The sequence below is a fragment of the Branchiostoma belcheri genome, unplaced genomic scaffold (assembly GCF_001625305.1).
Source record: "Branchiostoma belcheri isolate BF01 breed outbred unplaced genomic scaffold, Haploidv18h27 scaffold19, whole genome shotgun sequence".
NCBI lineage: Eukaryota > Metazoa > Chordata > Leptocardii > Amphioxiformes > Branchiostomatidae > Branchiostoma > Branchiostoma belcheri.
Window position 1 is genome coordinate 2586151 of NW_017803379.1, and position 23577 is coordinate 2609727.

The 23577-nt window shown below is 38.7% G+C and overlaps 1 protein-coding gene and 1 pseudogene across 2 annotated transcripts in view; one reads left to right on the forward strand and one right to left on the reverse strand.

The window, feature by feature from the left end:
* The window catches only part of LOC109467892, a 51593-nt pseudogene extending 42297 nt beyond the window's left edge, over positions 1-9296 (reverse strand).
* Positions 1-23577, forward strand: part of LOC109467890 (protein SDA1 homolog) — a 106672-nt gene that overhangs the window by 52284 nt on the left and 30811 nt on the right. For both annotated transcript variants that reach the window (XM_019766002.1, XM_019766003.1), the window contains exons 6-14: positions 4629-4700; positions 6419-6484; positions 10824-10858; positions 11132-11189; positions 11366-11440; positions 14044-14145; positions 17725-17794; positions 18042-18145; positions 22171-22228. In XM_019766002.1, coding sequence (XP_019621561.1) covers positions 4629-4700; positions 6419-6484; positions 10824-10858; positions 11132-11189; positions 11366-11440; positions 14044-14145; positions 17725-17794; positions 18042-18145; positions 22171-22228 — 640 coding nt within the window. The remainder of the gene's footprint in view (positions 1-4628; positions 4701-6418; positions 6485-10823; positions 10859-11131; positions 11190-11365; positions 11441-14043; positions 14146-17724; positions 17795-18041; positions 18146-22170; positions 22229-23577) is intronic.

A 23577-nucleotide genomic window follows, 5' to 3' on the forward strand; every position in this document is an offset into this window, starting at 1 on the left:
ATAGAAGTCTCAAACTTCTCCTTGCTGGGTATCGGTTCACCACCTAAACCTGTTTAAACAACCTGTCAGAACCCAGCACAGAAAAGGGTAGATTTTGCATGAGGTATGGGTGATTTAGGCTGCCAAATGGGGGAACGTTCACTCTACCTTTGAATCTTTTGGGTCAGCCTGGTCAGTGTAATAACCTTCCTCAAGAAGCAGCAATGTCATAACATTTGGCACTCAGCGTAATGATGTTTCTTCCTGGAACTTCCTTTAAGGAGCCCATTTATCCAGGTTGGGAAAGATTCATCAGTGACATTTTCACACTTCCAAGCCACAAATGACTTGAATCCTTCACATGGGACGTGTTACACAAAACCTTTTCATCGGCATCGATCTAAAGGCAAATTTCAATACCTGCTAAGTAGACTGTTCCCTAAACGGTTTTCCTTTGACGCACTTCTAAATGACAGATGTGAAAGAAATAACAGAAAAAGGACATTGCTCCCACCACTGATAACACTGATTTGGTTACATGTCAGTAGACAGATTGATGGATGGTGCAGTCCTATTACTTGGGGAACCTGTTGACATTGTTATGATTGATGGATGTTTTAAACAACCTGATTGGTCCGTACACCTCAGGCAGGAGCTGCACTGTAAATGAAAAGCTTGTGTCTGCCTTCTTATCAATCCATGTCAACACCATAGGACAGTTTATATCCTTTAATGTCAGCCAATTTGGAACCAAAATTGTTTCCATCTCGTCAACCCAGCACACCAAAGGGATTACAGAGCAATGAGAATTTCATAGGTCAATGATATTCAAAGTGCATCACTTCCAACAGATGTACCTGACAGGTTTGCCCTTGGTGCTGAATTGCCTTCATTTAAGAATGCAGTCTCTGACACTTTTAGAACACTCTGTAGTTACTATGTTAGATCGTATTTCACACAGAAAGCAGACTCCAAGTTTTGATGGAATGATATCCAAAACTATGTAAAATTGTATTTGACAGTACTGTCCTTGGTGCTGAATTGCCTTCATTGAAGAAATGAAACTTTAAGGACACTCTAAAGTTAGTGTGTTAGATCTTCTTTTACATAGAAAGCAGACTCCAAGTTTTGATTGAATGACATCCCAAACTTTGTAAAACAAATGTATCTGACAGTATTGTCCTTGGTGCTGAAACACCTTCACTGAAAAATGAAGTCTCTGACACTTTATGGACACTCTGAAGTTAGTGTATTAGGTCTGATTTTACAGAGAAGGCAGAACTCCAACTTTTGATAGGTCAATGATATTCAAAAGTATATCAAGAAAAAATGGATCTGACAGTTTTGCCCTTGGTGATAAATTACCTTCATTTTACCGTAAAATGCATCCACTGACATTTTTAGGACATTATAGTTACTGCTTGACACCAGCCAATTTTGAACCAGAATTGCTTCTAACTTATCTACTCAGTACACCAAAGAGATGGCAAAATATTGCCTTGACATTTCTTTCATAGGTCAATGATATTCAAAACTACATTAAGTAAAAATAAGGATTTCCAATAGAAGTTTCTTACTTACTCTGGATAATTGTAAGGCAGGCTAGCTCTTAATGATGGTGGATGGCGAGCTGGGCCGCCTTGGTTGTATGTCAGTCAAACCAATAAATAGGTGAACCTGACAGATTTGCCCTTAGTGCTGAATTGAATTCATGTAAATCCACACACCCCCATGCATTTAGAACTTTGTTACTTGTTATCTTTTATAGAGAATGTACATTAGAATAAAGAGCCATGTGCAACCATGCATATAATGGCAACCATGCTTAAATGACACAGGGGTTGTGTTAGAGGCTGAAAAATGGCAAACAAACTGCGACCGTACCAATTTATTTGCCCGTACAGCTAAGTGGATTCTAATCCAAAAGTCTCCCACCCTTTTCTCTTCTCTTGGGTTGGCGTTGATTTGAAAAATTCATGAAAATTTGGAGTGACCTTTTTGCCTTTCTGTACTGGAGTGTGTCATGCTTGGGAGTAGATACAGTAGCCACTGAAGGTTTTAGGTTAACCAGGTTTGGGAAGGTTAATAGTATAGATTCAAGTGCTAGTGACTCAATTTCTCTTGGTTGGAAATGTCAGATCTATCGAAAGGTAAGGCACCAGCCCATTACTAAAGGTCCTGACCTATGAAATACTAACTAGCAGCAATATTTTCATATCTTGTTCACACTCAAAAGAGCCAATGTTTACTGAACGGCATTTGCAGGAGGTGTCTTCAGATCTGCATCTTGATTGAATTTATGTGTAGTAATCCCACTCATATTTACTCTCCAGTAATAAACGAATTCCCCACAACCTGTGCATCCGAATTGCCCCAGTGTCTCCTAGTGATACTCCTGCATCAGTTTTTTTGCCTCCCTCTTTTCCTTTCCTTTCTTCTCCCTGAATAAGTTTGACAGTAAACCAAATTGTTCACCAATAAACCTTCAGTTATATGTAATTCTTTTGGTTTTTTTTGTTTCCATGCATGTCTTAGTGTATGTTTAATAGACATGACCCCTGTTTTAGGTCACACATGAAAGATTTAGACATTTGGACTACTATATACTACAGTGCAATCAAGCAAAGCTTATAAATTACCAGAATTACCCACATCTTACGATCAAAGAAGCTCTCCAGGGGACCCTTGCTTCTTCTATGTGATTTGTAGGAACTTTTAATGCAAATAGACATCCTCCATCACAGCCTTTTACACTATAAGAAGCAAATCTCCAGTGTATAGTTTGTGCAATGCAAACATAATTCACATATACTAAAGCAATGTAGCCTGGAAAGATTGAGTATGATGGCCTGTGTACCTGTAATTTGTGGTTGTTTGGGCGTCTCGTATTCCCAGGGTTTGGTATATGATAAGTGTACACATTAGATGATGTTGCATGTGAGGCTGTAATGTTGTGAATGAAAAATAACCAATGTGTAGTTATCTACATGATATACAACAAATATTACAAACAAGAGCTAGACTCTATGGTTATAGTATTTTGCTCAGTGGATAATGAAATCCTACAAGATTGTACTCCAACACAGCAGGGGATGAAAGACAAAAATTGAATTATGAAAGCAACAGATGAAAAACAGTCATTTGAAGCTTCTGTGTTTTATCTTCTATCTTCAAGTGTCCAGTATCAAATCCTGTTGCACAAATATCAGTCATCGAAGAAAACCTTCTTTCACCTTCTAGGCATGACTTGATATGTAAAGGAGCTTCATACTTTGTCCTTTACTTGATTATAGAGCTCTCCTACATCAAACAACCATCAGGGCTCATAAAATTAAGCTTTCCCTGAGTAACAGGATGCCTAAATGTCTAGAGGGGAGGCTGAGGGTGGTTTATGCAGCCTGTGTTAGATCTTATTTTACAGAGAAAGCCAAACACCAACTTTTTAAATTGATGGTTCAATCATATCCAAATGGATCTGACAGTATTGCCCTTGGTGCTGAATTGTCTTCATTTAAAATTGTTGTTATGCTAGCTGCAAACCTATCTACATGCGTTGAATGAATAAGAGACTAACACAAGCATATGTACTTGTTTCTTGGTCAAAGAATTGTCTTTTTCACAATACACCACAAAATCTTATAATAATTATACTAGTCCTTCAAATATACTGGTAACCTTGTGTTACTACAGGAGAAAACAGTTACTTCTCATTCAAGAAATGCTTCCCCCTATCTGGTGCATGTTTGAAAATGCTTCCTCTAATCCTTAACCTTCAGTACTCCTTGCTAAGAGCATCAATTTTGGAGCAGGACGGTGTCTTGAGAGTGCTCCTGATCTACTTGTCTTGAAGAAATCAAAGCTTCAGCCATGTGTGGCTCGCATTTGCATTTCATTGAACGGAAGTTTTTGCTGCCGAAACACTTGCTTTATACTTAATTGGTGTAACGCAGTATGACATAGCTTGATGAACAGATCTTTGCACAAAAGACTTCTTTGGTTATTGAATAGCATTCCTTCATAAAATAGCACAGGACACCTCCGAAATATCAGCTCAGGTTAGAAGACTTGAAGAACTGCATAAGTTGTATGGGAACAGCTGCATGAAGACTTTGATACAAAAATTCAGAATATAACTTTTAAGCATCACCTCCCTTACACAGGGATACCTTGTCCTATAAGGTTTTCCTACAGAAAACATCCCAGTTATTGGATTTATCCACTTCAAAAGGCACATGAAACAGTTCTCACAAGTTCAGAAGATGCCTGCATCTTGGGAAGGAAGCTTTGAAGCCGTAGATGCAAGCTGCCTTTGTAATCTTATTCTGTTAGTGAAAACAAAATGTTTTATATTCAGGAAATGTTGCACCTTGTTTGGTAGAACTTTGTAGATTCTTTCTCCTTCGTCCTTAAACTGTGATTTTCCAGAATCAATAATTGTTAGGAGGGCATCTGAAAAGTGCTGCAGATGGGCATCAAAGCTGCACACATTTGAATTTCATGACCATTGAACAGAAACAATGTACATGTAACATTAGTATAAATAGCTTTGGAACAATGTAGGATAAATGATGAACTCCTTTAAGATTTTTGCTTTCTGAGACAGTTGCCATTTTACATTGTATTTACATATTATACTTGTTCTTTTTCAGACCCTGTTCACGCACATAGTGACAGATATCAAGAATATCAATGCAAAGCACAAGGACAACAAACTCAATACAGTAAGGTTTAATTCCCTTTTCTTATGAACATTCTAACTTGCAGTTACAGTATTAAAGCACCACCACCAGTACACAGTATTGTGTTGTTACTGTTATCTTGTGATGTCCTAGAACAAAATTCAATCTACCGGTACATGTAGCTCTTCAATAGCCTTGTAGATCAGGCAGAATGTTTTCTGGTTTCTTCCTATGGGAATGCATTGCTAAAGTGCCACAGTTATCTAAGGATTGCACAATGTAATCCCTTCACTCCCACAGCTGTACACCCAGCTTCTGTTGAAAGTAAGCAAAAGCCCGAAGGGGACCGGGCAGTTTTTGGAACAGCCATGTTCATACCCTTGTGACCATCTATGGCTGTTTAGTCTTGGGCCTAGGAGAATTATTGTGTTTCAGGCTTCAGTCAACAGTTGGTTGTGGGGATTCTTCCTTTCGTTATCTAACAAGTTACAGTTCAACAATGTAAACAGTTACTTTAAACATTTTGAACATTCTGCTAGCACAGCCAAACAGTAAGCCAACCTCACAAAACACTGGCCAACCACAGTCAACATACCTACTCCCAACTATGGTTGGAGGGAATTCAGCACTGTTTGGGAGGCAGTATCTGGCTATGTTTGACAGGGGCTTAAGTTGGGAACATTATAGACCTGTGAAAGGCTACTTGATGTACAGATTATTCACTGACATTGATGTATTAATGCTATTAAGATTTTCATATGGATGAAAAAAAGGGATTTCAATCTCTATTTTCATAGAATGAGGGACAATTTTTGTCTGATATATCTTGATTAGGAAGGTTCATTTTATATTCTAGGCACATTTGTAACAGTTAAAGGTCAGCTCTCTAAACGACACATTTGTGCAACAAAATTGGATGGTTCTGGGGAAAATGCCAAATCTTGATGAGCGACAGCACCTTGATATTCATTACAAGGATGCATTGGATGAAAATTGATATTTGGGCCACAAGTTTACATTTACATGTATGTGTGTCATACGTTATGACATATGACGTGGTGATTTTTCATGATTAATGTTAAACCCATTATTTTTTTATCTACTCAGACCAGATTGACAGAGGAAACATATCAGATTTCTGGTTAATGTGCCACCATTGTTACCAAATGATATTTACTGTCTAAGTGATCCTTTAATGCACCTTATTTTCTGCTGCTTACCTCTTATTTCTGGCAGCTGTGTCCTTATTCAGATCGGTACGCCTTGTGCCATGCTCCATTGCATCTAAAGTAGCTACCATAAATCCTGATAATTGCTATAAAATGCAGTCACACTCTTGACATAAGCACTATAAAATCTTTCCCCTCCAACTGAAACTGCAGCAGTAATTCCCAAGATGAATGAAACAATCGATTTGGGCTTTCTGTTAAGTTGTAACAGTCCATACAGAGTTGAGCCTACAACATGAAACTGAAAATGTAGGTCATGTAGGGACTAATTCCTCATACAAATTGTAGCTGGCATTGTTGAACCTTCCATCTTGTAGATTAATTTCTTTCAGTCAAAAGATTTCAAAAGTTAAACATTATGCATTTTGGCATGTACATGTCATCGCCAAGGAACACAGACGAACCAGAAGAAGACAACTGCAGTTACTGATGAAAGGCAGTAGATACTGTTTGAATCATAGATGTTTGGTTCTTGATACAGTCTTGTTCAATTCATTTTGACTGTTCTAATGGTGCATTTATCATTTACAGACATTACAGAACTTTATGTACACCATGCTGAGAGATAGCAGTGCCATCGCTGCAAAACAGTCCTTGGTGAGTTAAAAACATTAAAGTTTCATATCTTTACTTAATAATGTGTAGTAATGGCATTCAAACAATTTTTTTTCAAAGAAACATGTGGCATCTTTTGTATCCATGAGACTATAGGAACTTAATCTTTTGTGATTAGGTAGATGAGACACCTCAGCAGACTTCTGTACAGTCTATAAGGAATCAAAATCGATACCCTGCTATCTGCCCACTGCATGCAGTATATTTTGCTTTAACTGATGACCATGTTATATGATGTGACAGTGTCTTTCAGCTTCAAAATCAATGATCACTTGAAATGGCATGTGAAAAACAGCCTTTGCCCTGAAGTTCATGTATAACTTGACTGATTCATTTATCTCTGTCTAAGGCTGTTGTTGGGTGATAACTTATCTTCTTTTTGTGAATGTTTGTTCTTCACATACATGTACATGTACTCTGGTCGATGGGACAATCTTGTTTTGCCAATTTTAGCCGGGTATGTAGATTTTCTTCTTCAAAGATAAGCCTGGTAATCCCAGCTGTGGGCATTAATCACAAGCACGTTCAGGGGTTGTTAGTCACATCTTTATGACAACGATTCAAGATGTAAAAAAAGACTGCTTGAGGGACTCAGTGTCAATCTTCAGCAGGAAGTGCGTACTTGCTTCTCACGTGTATGTGTACCGTGCCTCCTTTCATAAACATGTGCAGAACAGGTCACATGGAAATGGTGAATAACAAAAGGAGTAGAACTTTCTGGGCAGAACTTTTAATTATCAGTAGTTCCACGTGACGCGGGGTTCAGGCCAGGACTGGAGGTGTTGCCACGTGTGTTTTAAAAATAATCTAATTAGGTGCCATACAAAAATGCTACAAGCAACATCCCCATTGAATCTTGTTTCAATGGACAATTACTGTTCTGACGATGGGCAGCCACAGCTTGTTTCCTGCTGGTACATGTACAAAAATGTATTACTCAGTGGCCCATTAGCTGTCTCCCTCCCCGCTAACGACCAATCTATCATGCTAGGTCACTACAGGTGGCAGGGATTGCAGACTTAACAAACTGCCACTGCCTCACTCTCCATCCTTATCAACAAGTTACAGATTTTGTGACACAAATTTATAAAAGCTTCTTGCGCAAAATACTAAATTCAGGTACCAGATGTGCATAAAAAGTGATCCTACAATGTAGTTGCAGGCTTCTTGAACATAATGGCAAAATAGGCCTGCCTGACATTGTGTGAAGGTTAGCAATGAAGCAAGCCCGTGTGTAATTGTCTGACATATTTGTTGACACCGATCCGCCTTGTGGTCTCGGACCGGAGTTTTTTTTCACGATTGTGGATCCGGCGAACACCCTCAGACCGAAGGGCTATAACTCCGCCAAAAAAAGTACGCTGGGAAATCTCATTACATCAGTCAACGGAGGTTTCCAGCCGGCTTCCGATACAATTTTGGTTATTGTCCGTCGACTCTATAATTTGGGTAGAAACTGTAGTTTAACGTAAATTTTGGATACGAAAAATGTAGTTTTTTTGCAGTTTTTTCAACGGACCTGCTTGGAAAAAACGAATTTTCCCAGGCTAACGGCTTATATGCTGAAATAGCTTACTACTTTCTGTTTCTGAAAAACAGAAGAAAAAATATAGGTTGTTGCGATAAGTTTTTCGCAAAATCCGGTGACGCGAACCCCTAGAAATTCCACATAGAACGCAGCTATTTGGGTCATCAGGAGACGAACCGCATCACCCTTGCTCGCGGACTAATACCAAAAACGCTTCGCTGGCCGTCCAACTTCACCGCGCGGAAAAACACTACAATCCCAAGGCTTTTTGATCAATTCAAAACCTAGTTGAAAATCTACAGCGATCGCCGAGCTATGGGGAGCCAAACCTAGCGTGACAACCTTGCAGATCCGGCGATTTACTGCGCACTATTTGGAACCCTGGTCAGAATTAAACTCCGACCCGGAACCTTGTGTATTTGGAGAAGACTTTGATAAATTGTAGCTTCTATGGTGCTGAAACTGGTGCTGTTCTGAGTTGCGGTATCAGGAGGGTCAACAGAAAGTAACATATAGGTATAAGAAAATGACAGACAAAAACTGAAATCAAAATTTCCATGTTCATATCTACCGTATATTATGGTGGTATTTTGCATGTGAATTTGTCAATTCATGTCTCTAAGCTTAAGGTCATGTTAAGGGCTAGCCCGTGATTTTAAAACAACTTCAGAATCTTAAAATTACCTGAGAGGGAAGGGAATACTTTCATGCAAATTTACCATATCACATTGGCTCATTGACTGGTGACGTCGATCAAGCCATAAAAAGTGTGCAGGACACAGCCATGCTGCTGCCCAAAATGTCCATAGCTTTAGCACTCATTGGCGAGCTATTTTCCTGCTGTTTGTTATCGCCAGTTTAACCAATTTTATTGACCCTAACTGACCGACGTAATTCGGCCTAACATTTCTATGGTTAACGAGTCAGTTAAAGAGTTACCAAAGCAGCCATATTTACCATAACATGAACTGAAACCATTTTCTAATGCCAGCCCTCTCAGTTATATGACTTCCAAGTAATGCCCCTCCCCACGGTGTATGCAAGAAATACAGATTGGCCTGTTAGAAGCTGAATTACAGCCACAAATTTCATGCTTTAGACAGCATAGTAAACAGGAGTCTCCCTGTGTGTGGTCGGAGATAGTCTACCGGATGTCAATGTCATTACCAACGCATTATAGGATTACCCCCTACACATTGCCTTCATAGGAATAGACATTGATAACTTACAGCCCATGTATTTTGTGGTAATGGGCCATGGGAGCGTCCATTGCCCTCTGTTAGGACTCCCTCGGGGCAGCAGGCACTGTCATAGTATGGCCCCATTTTGACCCTATGGACATTTCTCAAGCTCTGCAATTGAAATTTTTGCAATTTGTCAGTGTTGCTCTGACCTTGTCTAATCCATGAATTTAAGACCTTCCAGAGAACATGACAGTGTTTCCTGAGGTAAAAAAATTGACCTTGGTAAGGTGAAACATGAGGTCACAATGTTTTGTAATTATTACATCCTGTTGGTTGGTGATATTGATTTTTTTTGTTGAGCTCGAGTTATCACTATTGCTAAAGGGAGTCACGGACAGATTATTCTCAATATCCTAAATTAATAGGGATGCAATAACTATGTAGGCCATAGGCAATGCTCTAAGGCGGATGCAAATTAGCATTCAGCCATGGTCACTATTGACTGATGGAATCCATGTACATGTAATTGCTTGGGTCACAGTTGGAGAAAGGGGCCCTGCCGGGTAGTATAAAGGCTGTTTTTATACATCTGGGCCCTTTTCCAAGGCATGGCCGAGCTCCCAAATCTTTTAAACGGGGGTTCAAATCAATCAGGGTCCAGTGACAAAAATACCCCGTAATTTACTTGTGGTAATACTGACAGTTCCCTCCTGGTGTCAGGCAGTTTACCAGGCCATTTTTTTTACATCACTGATGCACAGAACAAAATTTGATGGGTGTTCAAAGGAACAGCCAAAGGACCCCTACAGGGTAGTGCCACTAGGGGGAGTCTAAATTGTGACCATGACAGCAGGTGTCTTCCTAACTTCAAAGCCTGGTCAGGGGCTACACCCTGTGTAATTATGACCTAAGTATATGATAGCTGAGGACTTGTGAAGAGTACATTAGAAGAGTACAGGCTATGTACAGCACTAAGCATGCTATCTTTTTGGTTAATGATAATGTTTAGCTGCACCTAGATACACTGAGTGTACAAAATGTAACATGTCTGACATTCCTGTGACAAATGCACTTGAATTATCTAAGATTCAAGAGAAACTTTTATGTGAGGATATGTCAGGCTCTGTATTAGAACAGGTCTTTATGTTTAGAGATGCAGCGGTACATGATACACATCCCCTGTCAAGTGTTGACATACACCTGCAAAGCAAAATCTTTCATGAGATCAAAGCTACTTTCATTTTGCCAAGGGGCTTGAACTGAAGCACAGAGAATGATTGTCTTTGCTATCTTCAAACCGCCAGCAATGTCTATATGTATTGAACTTTGGCATGCTGCTAGGGCTCAGATGTGAGAGGGATGCTGGCAATGGACTCCTATGAACAGAAATCAATCCATGTGTATTTGTCAGTGTTTTGTCGCACAGTGTGGCTCGTTTATTTCAAGACCTTCGTTTATACCGTCATCCTTTTTTGTCCCCGTCACTAATCCTGTACCACTTCTACAACTTACTTGCCATGCACGTGTTGAAACAAATCCTGTGACACCTATTCTGTATGTCCTAAAGCCATCATTTGTAATTCATGCCTTAATATCCTCTTACCTTCAGGGAGTGATGGTTGAGCTATACCACCGAAATGTGTGGTAAGAGATTATTAAGTTTTTTTATATATTAGACCTTAAGGTTGCATGTTTCTTATTATGTGATTTGTCACAAGTTGTTGCTTGTCATTTTTATTGAATGTTGCTGATTGTTTTCTAAGTTCAAAGTTTGTATCAAAAGTAACTTGTGCATGACTACTTGTCTAACAAAAAGATTACAATTAGGGAATGCTTGCTCTTTGCATGTAAAATTTTAATTGAATTCAATTTGTAAGAGGTAGCTCAGGAAAAATTGATGTTATTTTCTTTCCATAGGAATGATGCGAAGACAGTTAATGTCATTGCCACAGCTTGCTTCTCCAAAGTTACTAAGGTAGGTCTTTTCAACCACAGTAACTGTTGAGCTCACTTGCACTTTGTGATGTTTCACTTTCAATTTCAGATTGCCAAAAAATAGAATTCTGAATATTTTTCTCTCATTATCAAGCAATTGAGTGAAAAAATAGTTGTTCATTTCAAATTGTCCAATAATTGATTCCTTAATTTCAGATTATGGTTGCTGCGCTGAAATTCTTCCTTGGGAAAGATGAAGATGAGGAGGATGGCAGTGATTCAGAGTCTGAGGTACATACTTTTTGTGAATGTCTCTTTTCATATGCATCATGTCTGAAATGACCACTGTCTCAGTTACCAATGGAATTACAACTTCATAGAAATCCTCTCATTGTCATGTTGAAAAGAGAAATTACAGCAACCAAGTTGTTACTACTGAAAGTGTTTCAACCAATTACAACACTGTCAAACTTTCTGTATAAGACTTTTTGTTGTTTGCACAAATTGGTGTTTTTTAGCTCTGATGAGCTACTCATATTGGGTCCATAAAAAGTTTTGAAATCACACAAGGGACATACAGCAGAGCCAATGCTGCCATGTGAATTACAGTGATAAATGATGGCTTCCCAAAGTACAGCAATGACATTTTAGCCATGTCCAAGTAGAGCCCATATCTGCTTTGCTGCGTCTTTTCTCCACTAGTTTTTTCCTTGAGTATGTCTTTAAAGGTAAAGGTAAATGTCCTTCATTGACTCCTTCGAGATCTATGGTATGATAGTTGTTTGGTAAAAATTCTCTGTTGACCCATTATCAGTAGCTCACAGCTACATGATTTCCTTTGTGGCTGATACACCAACATCAGTAAGCAGGCTTTGGGATTTTCATATTGCCCAATTGCTGTGTAGTGTGTTCTGACATGATAAAGAAAGTCATCATCCAGGATTTCATTGTCCACTTCCATGCTGAATATATACATTTGAACTCACTTTTGACTGTTCATTGGATGAGATTTTTAGTCAAGAACAAAGTTTTTAGAGTTTTCCTCCAATTCCTAACATTGAGTATCTACTATTCTAATCAATAGCCAATCACTACTTACATGTAAGTGCTGGTAATTAAAGTTCAGATATCTAGATAATTAGAAGCATTGCCAGTTTAGAAGTCAGGTTGATGTGAATGTAGTGCAAAAACTTTTGAGTTATCAGGTACCGTGGGAAAATCCAGTTGACTCTATGCAGCGTTTTGTGCTTAGTTGATACTTGTATGTAGGGTGTGTACAAGGCTTTGGAATGGAATATTGACTGTAAATCTGTCTATCATACTTTCATATAAGGCATTTTACTGTCAATATAAAACTTCTAATAATGGCTGCAAGAAGACTGCAGCAGCTGCTGTAAAAACAGTAACTATGCGATAGCTCTTCTCAGATCCACCATTTGTCATATATAGCAGTGTCTGAAAGACTTTTTGCAGTCTCCCTCTTAATGCAGTAAAAAAAAAAAACTATCAACATGTTGACATAAAAAGTAGTTGACAGACTGTCATAAAAACTTTTATCCATTTGATGTACCGTAAGTGCTATGTTTCTGAAGCAATCTGCTATGGAACTGTTGGGCATTTGAGAGGCCTAAATACATGTACATGTGTAGGTCACTGAAGGATGTTTCAACCCTGAGATCCTTTCCTCAATGAAGTTTTCGAAAGCTCAAGTGATTGAAGAACAAAGTACTCTTACTCTCTGTTAAGTTAAAGCCTGCACTGCAAGAGTTGACAGTGATTAGCAAGAGCTGATTTGTACCAGGGAAAGGGTAGCAGGTCCTACATTCGGCATCTTAGATAACCTTCAATTTGGTATGATATGTACACAGTCAGACATGTAGCAAGATCTCAATCTGTGCAAAATAGAAACATTCTGCCATGCTGTCTTTTGGAATGTTTACTGGCCTAGGGTGGCATTATGTTGACAAAAAATATTAATTTTATCATAACTCTTAATGGTTGGATTTATCCTTTATATCAAATCCAATGAGAACTTCATTTTTCATGATTTATGTCCAGATTGAGTTGAGAAAGGTTCAAAGTATTTGACGGTCTCAGACCTTTTTGATATTTACACAAAGGTGCACTGACAGCTTATCCATGTTTCAGCCGCATAAACACTCCAAGATTCTATGTCAGCTTTTGTGAAGTACTATGGCACAGTATCGTGTATTTCCAGGCCCACGTGGCATGATTGTACAATATATCATCTTTTGTATGGTGCCATTGTCCATGGGTAGTGTCAATGTCTGTATCTGTATCAGTACAGTTGGAATAACCGCCCTTTGGCATAACACACCAGCTAGCCAAGGAGGAATCTCTCGTCCTATACTTTTTTAACCTTTACTCAACCTTGCATTAAGCTTGTGAAACATTTGCAGCAAGGAGCTTGGATAAGTCTTCAAAGATGGCATCCTCCGGGTGTACTCTGAGTTGGAAATACCAAGATTGCACTGGATTTTTGGTGCCACATCATGTAAAAACTTTGATGCCTGCATATTTCTTGGAAAGCCTCGAACTTACATGTACTGGATATTTTGTTGAAGCAAGAAGGGAATTTGGAAGGAATTTATAGTATACCGGAAGACTAATTCTTTAAAGTTTATAAGAACTTTACTATTCAGTACATAAAGCCCTAATAAGCCTGGACCCTAGCTCCCATTGTTTTGTTCCCAGGCAAAATAATCTCCATTCTTAAAGGATATCATCAGATCTTCCATTAGGAGAATTTTATGACTTACTGTTAAAGGTCAGCTGAGGGGATCAGGACCTGGTACAATTTTGACTTACCGGGAACGATCAGGTCAGCTTAAAGTTTCAAATCTCTGACCAAGAACAATAATCTTTTACAACAGGAGGAGGGGCCAACGGTAAAGGACTTGATGCTGAGACACACAGTCGCCCACAAGACCAGGAAGAGACAGAAGAAACTAGATAAGGCTTTGAAAGCCTTGAAGGTAAGAGCACAGCTGGGCAGGGATGGGACAAAACAAAACTTTGAACACCTTAAGAACTTTTCATACTTTAGTGTTTATTGTTATTAATGCCTTAAAGTTTGAAGCCACCAAGTAGATGGATAGAAACATTCCCCAGTTTGACAGAATGTACAGACATTACACTCTGGCCACCACCAATCTGATTTTTTGGAATCAATGTCAACATGAAAAGAACATTGATGCAAATGTCTGTACCAAACAGTTTCAAGGAGAGACAGAGTGAATGTAACAATTCCACTAAAAATGTCAAAGAACCAACAAATCAAATTGGTGTAGCCTGAGCTGTGAAGATGTGTGTTTTTTCCACCTACTGGTTAATCCATCAGCTCATATCTTACAGTTCATATTCTTCCCCGATATCCAGGGGGATTTTGTTTCATTGAACTTGTATTGGCACTGGTGGAAAGGTAGCATCAGGCAAAAAGCTGACATTTAAGCCAGTCTCTCGGGCTCAGTTCTGAAAGGCACATACTTTCATGCCTTAAAGTGAGACATGAACCTGGGTCACATTTGGAAGAGCTACCACTGTGCTACAAACATCTTTATGTCTGCAGTAACCTTTTGCTGTGCATGTTAAATGCATGCCCACACTTTTTAATGTCCTTTCTCAAGTTCCAATTAATATCAATCACAGTAATTTTCTACTCCTACACAGACACTGTCAGCACGCCTACTCTTAACAGAAGCCTACTTAGTATTCCTGCAATTATTTTGCACGACTCTCCAGTATCATTCATTGCACCTGGTATACAAATGTATTCTTCGAAAGGTTACAGGTGCTTACAAGGTTTTGTAGAGCAACTTGAGTGTGAAACTGTAGAATGTTGATAGAATAGAAACTTAAGGAATATCCTCACAGCCTGTGGTGGGTAATACCGTGTCTTGTTATGCTTTAATCAGTTGACTACATTATCCAATTGGCAAGCATTCAGAGTATATTTTCAATTACGAGCAGTGATCACAGTACACCCATTGAAGTGCCGGAATTTTTTGTCTGGATCTGCAAATCAGTCAGGTGACTGCTGCATTCAGATGTATGAAGCAGTTACAGAAAGTCCTGATCATTTCCACTTTTTGAAGGAGGATCGATGAAATTACACCTATTAGTATTACCGGTAATATGCATCTCTATGATAGTGATATGAATTATCATACACGTGCAACTTATCCTCCAAAATAAAACAGAAGCCAATCAGAGCAAATTTTTTAAAGTTTCTTCAAAGGGAAAAAGCCTTGAATTCCTTAAGGTAAAACTCATGCTAATCAATCCTTCCCCCAACATCTCAGTTGGTTCTTCCCACTTGCCTGTTACATCTTACTCATAGCTTTTGTACCACGCAAGCCCAACGGTTCATCTTCATCAATCACTCGAGTCCTTGTGTGGCTCTGTTAATCCCTGACCTACGTTTTCCACCCTCTATTAACCCTACTGATTGGTCCATGTTGCCCTAAACACTGCCCTCATGACATCCCTCTGTGGAACACATTTCAATCAGCCTCTGATCAAGAGGATACGTGAGACAAGGTCTGTTTAATGTTCATGTCATCATCATCATTATACAGCTGCAGAACAATATTAGGAATTTTTCACAGTCCAGTTACTCCAAATACAACTCCACTGGATTTTGATGTTGTAAATTTGGGTACAACATGGTATGTATAGGTGTCTCTCTTTTAGTAACATGTGGTCAGAGCAAATCTTAAATTTCTTCAAAGGGAGAAATGCTTGAGTAAAGGTACAAAGCTAACAGGACGTTGTGATAACAAGCAAGTAGGAAGAACCGACTGAGACATTGAAGGAAGGGTTGGTTAGGAGGAGTTTTCACTGTCAGTAGGAATTTCAAGGCTTTCTCCCTTTGAAGAAACTTTCAAGAGAAAGATTTGCTCTGACCCAATGATAATGTATCACAATAGATTCAGTGCAGTCCACCACACATTTTGTCCAGTACTGCTGATCAGAAGCTATGGTAACATATTCTTGTACTTAAAAGTAACAGTACTAAGAGTGGAAAGGTCTCAGGACTTGACATTTGAAACTGTAGCATTCACTTCATCACTACCATTAGAAGGAACATATGGACATGTGAAGGATTAAAAGACTTAGTGACCCTATAGACACTGCACTTTACAAGCCTGGCTCTGACCAACCAAAGTGCTACCGCTGTCCAAGGAGATAGATGGATTCCTACATGTACAAAGATGAATTCCGTCATGTTGTGCTTGGTACACAGTGTCATGTTGTACCTTTACAACACCCATATACAGTGGAGTTGTATATGGAGTAACTGGATTGTGAAAATTCCTGACATTGACAAGGTCTGGATTTGATAAAATCCATTAGAATCCAATGTTTTGATCCCAACACAAGCCAACACACACCTCCCTGGCATTCTGGACCAAAGCTGCAGTGCTATAGCAGACCATCAATATTACAGTCCAAAAACAGATGACTATCAGATAGCATAGCTATTTAGTTGACTAAATATTAAGCAAATTGTCTTGATGATGACCAGACACACACCTGGTCCAGGGGTACATTTGTTCTGCTGCATGAATTACTATGTTTGGCATCAAGGAGACAGACTAGACTACATGTATCTTTGTGTAGGCAGACAACCCATTATCTTGTCAGTGTGGTCATTGTTAAGGTTGAAGAAAGCCAGATGTCTGCCATTGTTCAATGCAAGTATTCACCTTTGAAAACTTGAACGCTTAAAAAAATTCACAGGCTAGTGAAGACATTAAATACTTTGTCTTCAAGTTGATGCATTTGTGAACCCAATATGTAACAGGCATTATACATGCAAATTGCAAAACCAAGGTAAAGTACATTCAATTTGTTACATCTACCATGTCAAATTTTGTAAGAAGATTAAAAATGAGTCACAAACTTGATTTTGCATAAGAAGTTAAAGTCTTAGGAATGCCATTCATCAAACGTCATGACGTACATGAAAGATACATTCTTCCTTTACTTAGCTGGACTGCTATCCACATGATCTGTTAGTGTATGCTGTTTTACATTTGTTTGCATGCTAGTTTCATCCCCTGATAGATATGCCACGCAAGAAATTGGCACTGGCACATTTTTCAACTTCACTTAAATCCAACAGCTACCGGTGACATACAAGCAGGGGTCAAATGAACTGTCAGAAGGAGATTAGTGATATAGTATGCTGTTTCTGTTCCGGATATTAGCGACATAAATCTCTCCATTGGGTCAATCACAGTCTTGAGAAAGGTGGTACTTGAGAGGTCAATGCCTTGTCATTGAACTCAGCTTGTCCATGTGTCAGTGTGTTGAAAGGACCACCATGCAGCTCAACTTTATTCCCTTGCTTGTCGTGACATTGTAAGTAAAAGATTCAACAAGAGAGCAACATGAACATAGGTTGAGTAGAAAAAAACTTGAATGACTGTATGTTTACTCCCAGAAACTGTAAAGTATACCCAATGCAGACTTTCCATGATACGTGTATTATTTCTTTCCTTCTGAAAAGTGTGGCATGTTCCCTGACTCGTGTTCCATATTTTCTACAGAAACACAAGAAGAAGAAGAAAGCTGAACCCTTCAACTTCTCTGCACTCCATCTGCTACATGATCCACAAGGTAAAATCACTTTATTCCCTCAAATTATTTGCTCAAACAAATAGAACAGTCATAAAAGCACACTGAGGCTAATTCCAAGTGAGATTAGAGGTTATATAAATTATACATTGAAAAGTGTGTGAGAGGAAGGGTCTTTTGCATGGCCTGAATCTTATCTTCCAATTATATAATATATACCGGAGTATATATACAATGTATAGAATTTATTGTTGTTACATGCTTGTGCTGTATATCTTGCCCACTACAGACTTTGCGGAGAAGCTCTTCAAGCAGCTGGAATCATCGACAGAGAGGTTTGAAGTCCGACTCATGACCATGGACCTCATCTCTCGTTTGATTGGACTCCACCAGGTGATGGGCAGAATTACTGTGACTTCATATTCTGATCATGATCTAGGCAGCCATTATATAATAGCATCATCCATCCATTCTGAGAAAAGCCCAAAGTAAATTTCTCTCAAATAACACCATATGCGTCATCACTGATTACCTCCCAATGCCTCTCTGAGACTTAGGATAGGTTGGCATGTGGTTTTAAACTGTTGTTCAGCATGATGAATTGCCCACTCTGGAAAATTTGTTATCCTGGTGCTCAAAAAGATGAACAAAGCAACTTGATTGATGAGAAAAAATCGCCAACAAACACCAGATAATTTGATTAGCGCACCTTGAGTTTCAGCTGAAGAAATATTTAATACAGAATTACAGCTCTCTAGAGCTACACCAGTTCTAATGTTAGAAAATGTTTTCCAGAGTTGACTTAAGATGAATGTTGCTCAGGCAGAACGTATGCTAATTGTACCCAGGGGAGCGCATGATGAATTGGTACTAAAATGGCTGTATGCCCTGGATATTTCAACTTTCGCAAGAACAAGGAACTTTCTGATGACAGACAGGAGTCAGCAGCTGTAGAAAATTAGCTTTTATTAGCTTAAGATCTAACCTCCATTAACATTTACTTTGAAATAATATGATTGTATTTGAGAGATCTCTGGTGCACCACTCCCCTACAAATGTAGTTATGCACAGTTTAGATGTGCAGGAGTGCATTTTACTGGAAGACATTGCATTAGAGAACTCTTCAGACACAATGTACAATTATGTTACTTTGTAGTCGATGCTACCTTAGTAGATACTACCTTATCAATGACATCTAAAAGCTCAGCTTCTTATAGGTATTTTTGGTGTATTCAATATTGCTAATGACATCTAAAAGGTTCATTTCATAACTTGGCTTATTTTGTGGTGTGTTGTTTTCAATTATGTACTTATTTCATAATATATACTAGGTTCTAAATGGCTTCTACCATAAAGTTTATGTAAAAAATCAAGTTCAGCTCTCATTGCATAAAGCAAGTTCCAATGATTATACAAAGTATACATTATGATATTTATGATACAATATCCATACAAAGAATTATTGTCCAGTTTGAAGTGTTGTTACGAAACTATGTATTGTTATGTCGAAATTCTAAAATTAGACTGAAAAGGAAGGCTGTAACTGAGAATAATGCATTGATCAGAGCAATAACAGGCTTTATTTGTTGTCCCATCATCTATTATTGATGGAACAAAAGGTCACACATTCTTAGCTACCGGATGTGCTTTGAGCACATAATCTGCAAAATCTCAGAAGTGAATCAATCCCTCCCTAATACTTTGTTCTGTTTATTGATATATAGTGGGAGTTCTCAAAGAAGTGTTATTGGCATGCCACCTTTGACAGAAAGTCTTTCATCTTTACTAACATCTTTAGATATTGCCATTGCCAATTTTGTCTCCTGCCTTTGTATCTATCTTGTTCTTGAACTCTTTGATCAATGAATAATGTGGCTATATGAGGGTATATAAAGTTCACCTGGCATAGATAGACTTGGCACAGCGAAATACCGACACATGCATTCATTCCAATATTTCTTGCTCAAAGCCAATTACTTCAGCTAACATAATCATATTTGCAGGAAGTGAAGTTACTAGTACATGTACATGTACATGTAGTAAGATTCAGGTTCTCCTCTCAGCCATCAGTTTTCATATTATATTCATTCAATTTGACTCTTGGTATTGATTCTTACTTCAAAATGTCCGAGAACCAGTAAAATGAATTTGCAGGGCCTTGATTGGCATGCTTGATTGAGATTTGACACAACTCAGGACCATTTATTTGGTGCACGATCATCTGGTTGATGTCTAATGTAGAATGCTTTCCAGATTACGTGAAGGTCATGACAATACATGGCTTATGTCAAGTCATTTTGGTCTGACAGGTTTGATGTATGGGAACAGGAAGTCTTTCATCTGGACTTAGTAAACAATGTTGATAGACTGCAGGACCATACACTAGCACCAACATTGTAACCCCCTCTTTGAAAAGAAGATACATTTTGTCATTTTCTTTGCCATCTGAAAACGTCTCTGCTATTGACCGAAATGGTAATCTCTAAGCAGATCTTTTGGTGGCTGCAAAGGCAGTATCAAATTGTCCAGGCAGTATCCATTTGTCTGGTTGACTTAGGACTCTCTCTTGATGGCCAGTTCTAACTTTAACACTCTTTCCATCAGACATCTGCTTGAAGATGAGAAAATGGTTCTTCAGTAGATTGTGGTTGTGATTCTATCTGAAGGTCACTTATAAGGTGAAGGTCTAGATAGCCATTGACATAGTACCTGATTTCCACATTCAAGGTTCAAGCCATTGAAGAACCAATGCTTTGGTACATGTACAATTTTAAATGCACCAGCAGCAAGCATCTGTATTCACTGTTTAAAAATAGCATACTGCAACATGGTTTGGAATTTTGTCATGAGTGATGCCTGCTGCTGGTGCATGCAATGGTCACATGTATAGTGATAGTTAATCTGATTAGCCATGCACTTCTTTTCTAAGACAAAACCATGTTTTCTTTTCCTTTTTAAGTGTGGCATGTCTCTAACTGTGAAGTTTTATAGCTGAAAGTTTTCAACTTCAAAGGGATTCTTATAATAACATTTCCAGACTTTCTGCAGTTTTTCCATTTCATTTGCCGATCGCTGGCGACAGGAATCTTGTCCCTGACATTGTTGTTGTCTCGTATGTCTCAGAAGCCCGGGGCGCTTCCTCTCACATAATCCTGTGTAATATTGCAAAAATGATTGAATATGACACCCTTATCCTACTAATCCTTGTAGTCCATTGGAGGTCGGTGATATCTTCTCAGGGGTTAGAGCACATCTGGCTCTTCAGTCACAAATTAGAAGCAAAGGGGCACCTGCAGTCATCACAGTAGTCTGTAGTCTGGATTGACGTAGATGCTATTCTGCAAACCAAGGTCTATTGTTTGCTTCGGTGTGACATTGTTGACAGCCATCTTTGAAAGCGCTAGGAATCCCAGGCAGCAAGTACAATATACAATGTAATAGAAAATTTTCTATTCAAACATTACCTGTCACACGAGAAAATCACTGGTCTAAGATCTGAGTTTTTAGCCTCAGACTGTTGTTTTCCTTTACCTTACATTCCAGTACCAACCAGGTAATGTACTATTTAAGTTCATTACCATTGAAGCACTTTTAATTACTCACCCCAACTCAGAAGAATTTGGCTGTTATCCATATGATGTTGACAGTTTTCAAAGAAGACTAAAAGGAAGAACTAATACATTTATCAAAAGAGACAGGACACTTACACTCCTGAAAACGAGCAGTGCACCATGCAGTGATTTGACGTCAGACAAAGAGATGGCAGGCCTTAAACTCATCTGACCCTGATGCATATAGACCTCTATACCAGACCTCTCCATTTGTACCCAGTGTGAAATCTCCAGGATCAAAATCTAATTTAGTTGTGATTGATAATGGCACCATGAGACAGTCCTCTCAAGAATGCACTCATTCCACTATGCCTCCTCTTAAATTTACCAGCAGGCTTTAGTCGAGCCAAAATATCATCAAAGACACCAAGGTAAAAATAATAGCAATAGATACAAATTGGATGTAGACTTGCAGAACACAGTTATCAAAGTACATTTCTGTAAAGTGGAAAGATAAAAGGAACATAGTTTCAGTTATGATTTGCCCAATGACATACTGCCCTTGTGGTTAGATAAAGTGTTTCACTAGACTATGCTGTCTTCTGGGAAAAGCTGTCAGGGTAGTTCTCGCCTTCATGTCTGGCTGATCATTACTGCTTTACCCATTCTCCCCCATTTACTCACTGGCATAATTGAGCAGGCCATAATACAGCTGATAAGTTGTATTTTACGAGATGAATGTAGTAAAATTTGTTATCACAATCTTTTTTCTCATCATGTAGTATTCACTTGCACCTATCAAAGAGATTTTAGCTACTGTTAAAATACTATGAAATAAGTTGTATATTTGTTTTTCCTTTTTTGCAGTTGATCCTCTTCAACTTCTACCCCTTCCTGCAACGGTTTATGCAGCCCCACCAGAGAGGTACGTGACTTGTACAATCATGTATAAGCCTTCCTGTTCTCTATTAGTAAAGCAGTTTAAGATATTATCACTGATTCAGAAGAAAACCTAGTGTGGTCATGGCTGCTGGTGCATATTGCACATTACTACTGATAGTAACAGAAGTCATAGATGTTTTCTTAGAAATTTAAGAGCTACTACTCAACTTCACTCAACTACATTCTGTTGCTTCTAGAAACTGCACTTAGTATGTCAATGTACTCTGTAGCTAGCCAAAGGGAGAACTAGATGTTGAAAAGGACTTCAGGCATCAGACTTACTTTTGATGGAACTACATCTTGTTAATCATGTTAGAGGGGGAAGGATGAGTAGAAGAAGAATGCCTGTGGCCTTTAGAACTTTCAGAACTTTTTTCAACTGTCCAGTAAGAGCCAGAATGCTCAACGGGTAGTTTTTAAATTGTAATGTATACTGGATGAATTTCATACGAGTCACACACGCCAAAGCTGGAAATGATAGCCTAGGGTCCTTTTTTTACCAACTTTACTTCGGTTCCCTGATTATGATTCCCTCCTTTACACCTGTGCTGACTTTGACATTTCTTCCACATTGATTGAACATTTTGGGTTAAACGTTTGCTGCCACTGCCTGATAATGATTTAAGATTACGAGACTGGACATGGGTGTCTCATTGCCATGGCAAACTGTCTGACATGGAAGTTCAGCGCACTTTAAATTGTACACCCAAGCCCAATCATGTGGCTGCATGTTTGTATGACATGATTTGATCAGGTGAAACTCAAGACTAGTTGTGTAATGCCAATCCGCCCACGTACCTCTTTTGACATTCATGGCAAAGTTTTTTTCTGCAACGTATAGAATCAGTTATTGTATTGAACAAAGGGACTGATTCCAGATGGGAGACTGAGAGACATTCTGAAATCTAATGGCATTGAGTATTTGGCTGAATCAGTGTCCCCAGTGTACATGTTGGCTTTGTTATGTAGACACTAAGTCTGAAACATGAGACCTAAGCAGATAAAACTGTTTACCAGTTTAGAAAAAAAACACTGTGAGAGAGAATTTATTAATGTGGGTAATTGGAAATTCTATCTAACTAGACTGATCATACATCTGGATAGAATACTAGTGCAGATATTACCACACTTCTGGGTCCAAAATATGGTGGAAACTTTTGTACATCCTGTTTAATAATCAGGGACAACAGTTAAGTTATTATAAAGGCTTAGAAAGTTGGTAGAGTTATAACAACATTCTAATAAGTAGCGTGTCATCAGTGGAGTTTAATGTATCAGATAACAAAATAAGGTGTCCCTTGGGCTGCTTAAGTCAGGACTTAGACTTGTAGT